General features: G+C 43.3%; 1 protein-coding gene across 1 annotated transcript in view; it reads right to left on the reverse strand.

Moving 5' to 3' along the window:
* INPP5F (inositol polyphosphate-5-phosphatase F) overlaps positions 1 to 3066 on the reverse strand; it is a 94973-nt gene extending 91907 nt beyond the window's left edge. The window contains exon 1 of the mRNA XM_025200161.1: positions 3036 to 3066. Coding sequence (XP_025055946.1) covers positions 3036 to 3054 — 19 coding nt within the window. The 5' untranslated portion in view covers positions 3055 to 3066. The remainder of the gene's footprint in view (positions 1 to 3035) is intronic.
* Between the last annotated feature and the right edge of the window lie 213 nt (positions 3067 to 3279).

Below are 3279 nucleotides of genomic sequence, written 5' to 3' on the forward strand. Positions count from 1 at the left end.
TTCCCTGAAGGTATTCTAAAAGAGCCAGTACTGTAACATACATTTTTCTGGGGAAGTGCCATGTTTGACAAATTCATATTTGCCCTATAGTTCCAGCTACACAGGTGGGAGGAATTTTTAAAACACCTCTGCTTGCGTCATGGAATCTTTAATGGCATAAGAGGTGAGAAGCTGTGTTGGACTGAATGTTTTCTGTGTAAAATTTAAGTAATTTTATATTTATCTTTGAAATATCAGTACTGCTGTCAGTTCAGTACTGACAGCAGAAAAACATCACATAAAATCAACACTTTCAGAGACCAGTTCTTTGCCTTAGAAGTGTCTAGTCCAAGTAGTGACATGCATACACCCAACCCTGCTCAGTTCAAGAGATAAGACTGTCATGGCTGCAGGTGGCATACCTGACCTGAAATTCTGAAGGATAAAGACACAGCCAATCTCCTCTTGGCACAGAGCTCCTATTGCTTTTTCATACCCTGGGGAAAAGACTGTTTAGTCAAAACTCTAGGCTTGTTCCTAACTGATCACTTGCATTAAGGTTCATTAAGTTTATTTTTTGCAATCTACAGAGATATTTGCCAGGAACTCTTGAGCAGTATGCAAGCGAAATGTGTTAACACCAAGACACAGTTATTCAAGAACAAAATTATGTGTTTACACAACTTTTGTTTTGATCACTGAGTAAGTTTTTTCATACAACAGAAATGTACTGTAGACAATGAAAACTAATAGCTGCACAAACTGCTAAATGATCTAGAGATACAACAGTGCTTTTAGCTTCACCAGCAGAAAAACTTCTTAAATTAAAGAAAGCCTCTGTAACTACAAGCAGATGCATCCCAATCAGGACATAAGCTCAGACTTCTTACACAGACAACCATCAAAGATATTATTAAATATAGTGAACCCATGGAAAGAAAACTTATTTATCGAGCAATAGAGTCTAATAATATTTACAAGCTTATCTGACCTTTAAATAGAAGGTCCTTCAATGAAAGCTTTTGTCTTGCTCTCCATCTGAGGGTTAATCCATAGAAAGTACAAGGACTGATGCTGATTAAACATTCAACAAAGAAAGGAACTGTGAAGAATACCATAGTTTTAAATTGTGGCATTTTGACAAATTCGGAAACATTTCGGTGCATACAAATTATGGCCACTGACTTATCACAGAGCCATCAAATTACTCCAGACACTAATAGATATTGGCCAGTACGAATGCCAAACAATAAGAACAGTCATTTTTTTTTTTAAAAAACCCACAGTATCAGATCAAGTGAGCACAAGAAGTTCAAGAAAATTTATGCCATACATCTCTAAATTAGTCCATAAGGAGCAAATTCTCTCTCTCACAGACACACACCCTTAGTTTTTAAATTACTATCACTAACCACAACAAAAAACGACACTTGAAATTGGATAATTTTATCTTTTTCAAGTTTATTTTGAACATATGAAACTATTTTGTCTATAGCAGTGGTTCTCAACTGTGGTGCTGTGGCACCCTAGTATGCCATAAAACCCTTACATGGGTGGTGCAGCAGAACAGGGAAGAGATGCGGCATGCATGTCCACTCCTGCCTGCATGAAGGTTCTCCGATAAACCCTAAAGCAGCCGGAGTCTCCAGTCCTGCCACAGACCTTCCCAAGCCAACCCCATGTGGCATCTCACAGAAACCCAGGTGGGGCATGGGACAGTAGGAACTGTCCCATGCCCCTCTATTTCCAGGAGCCTGGGGGCTTCAACCCACAAAGGTTGTGCCCAGCAGAGCCCATGTGCACCTGTGTAGTGACCAGCCTTGGCTACAGTGCAGCTCAACTCCCCAGAGCTCCCCCCAACCAAGCCTGGTTCAGCGGGAAGAGTGGGGCACACCCTTTCCATGGCAAAGACGCTCAGGTTCTCCCCTACAGCTGCTTCCTGGGGCCTTCTGGCTCTACGGAGCTAGGAGAGACAGGTCGCTTGCAAGGGAAGCTGCAGTCCACCGACAATCTGGGGAAGTTTTTCCCAGAAGCATGGGAGGTACAGCCACACTAGGAGGGACAGTTACCCCCAAATGGTGCTGCACTGGGTACAAAAGGGCATACGGAGGAACAGCCCTTGGCAGAATAACAACAAAGGGTTCCAGCAGCAGGTCCCTGCTGAATGGCAGCCTCCCCCTTCCACAAGCAAAGCCCTCAAAGGGACTGGGGGCTCCTAAGGGACAGGGGCCATTCAGGCAGAAGGCAGCTCCAGAAAACCTCCTGCCCCATCTATTCCCCTGTCTGCTGCTCTGCATTATCTAATTTCAGAATTGCAACTGAAAACTGGGGCTAGGATCAGCTAGAGAGACAAGGACTGAGAGAGAGAGAGAGAGAGCATGCAAGGCAGTGAGGCAAGAGAGTCTGAACCTTGCAATTCAGACCATCCCAGCTTGCAGACAGGGGCCCTGATCTTTACAGACCTGGAGCTCAGCACTCCTGGAAAACCAGGTCCCTCTCCAGTGTCTCAGCTGAATCCTGCAAAGACTGCAGCACCCGTAATAGTGATTCTCAACCAGAGTATCCCTACGCTTCGTGCATCAAGAAGAACATAGGGCAGGGGCAATATCTCCCTTGCCAGGGAGAAATGAGGGGCTCCCTCTGCCTGCATCCACAGAGCATGCGGCTAAATTCAGAGAAGTTATGGAGGGATGCCTCGAGTCTAAAAAGTTGGAGAACTATGGGTCTACAGTTGGTTTCTCGTGTTTTGCAAGGTCTTTCATATAGAAACAGACAAGGAAGATAGGAAAATATGGCTGTAACAACAAATATTGGCAGCAAGAGTAACAAACAGAGGTAGCAGCAATTTAATTGTCATTTCCAGATTTGCAGCACCCTTTTGATTTCCAGGCACGAAGAATCCAGGTCTGTAACTGGTGGCAGGCAAAAAACCAACTGCTGGTACCTTGCAAGGCCCCAGCAAAGTGTAATGGGAGCCACAGCAATCCCAACATTTGACAGCAAGAAGGTGATTGAGGCCCAAAAACATCGGTATCAGACACTGCCACAAGACGTACTGTACAAGCCTAAGGACATGGGTTTCCATCCTTTTTCTGAAAATTATAATACACAAACTTAAAATGCAATTTTGTAAGAACATTTATCCAACTAATAAACTACACTCTGGGCCAGCTTTTGACAGCAAACATTTTATAAGATGGTTTTTAAATGAAAATCCTGTCAGACTCTCAGCTATAAAAAATATGCTGGACAAAATGTAATAAATAAATGATCTTTGAATAATAATACAACCCATCTCAA

Source organism: Alligator sinensis, unplaced genomic scaffold (genome assembly GCF_000455745.1).
Source record: "Alligator sinensis unplaced genomic scaffold, ASM45574v1 scaffold527_1, whole genome shotgun sequence".
Taxonomy (NCBI): Eukaryota; Metazoa; Chordata; order Crocodylia; family Alligatoridae; genus Alligator; species Alligator sinensis.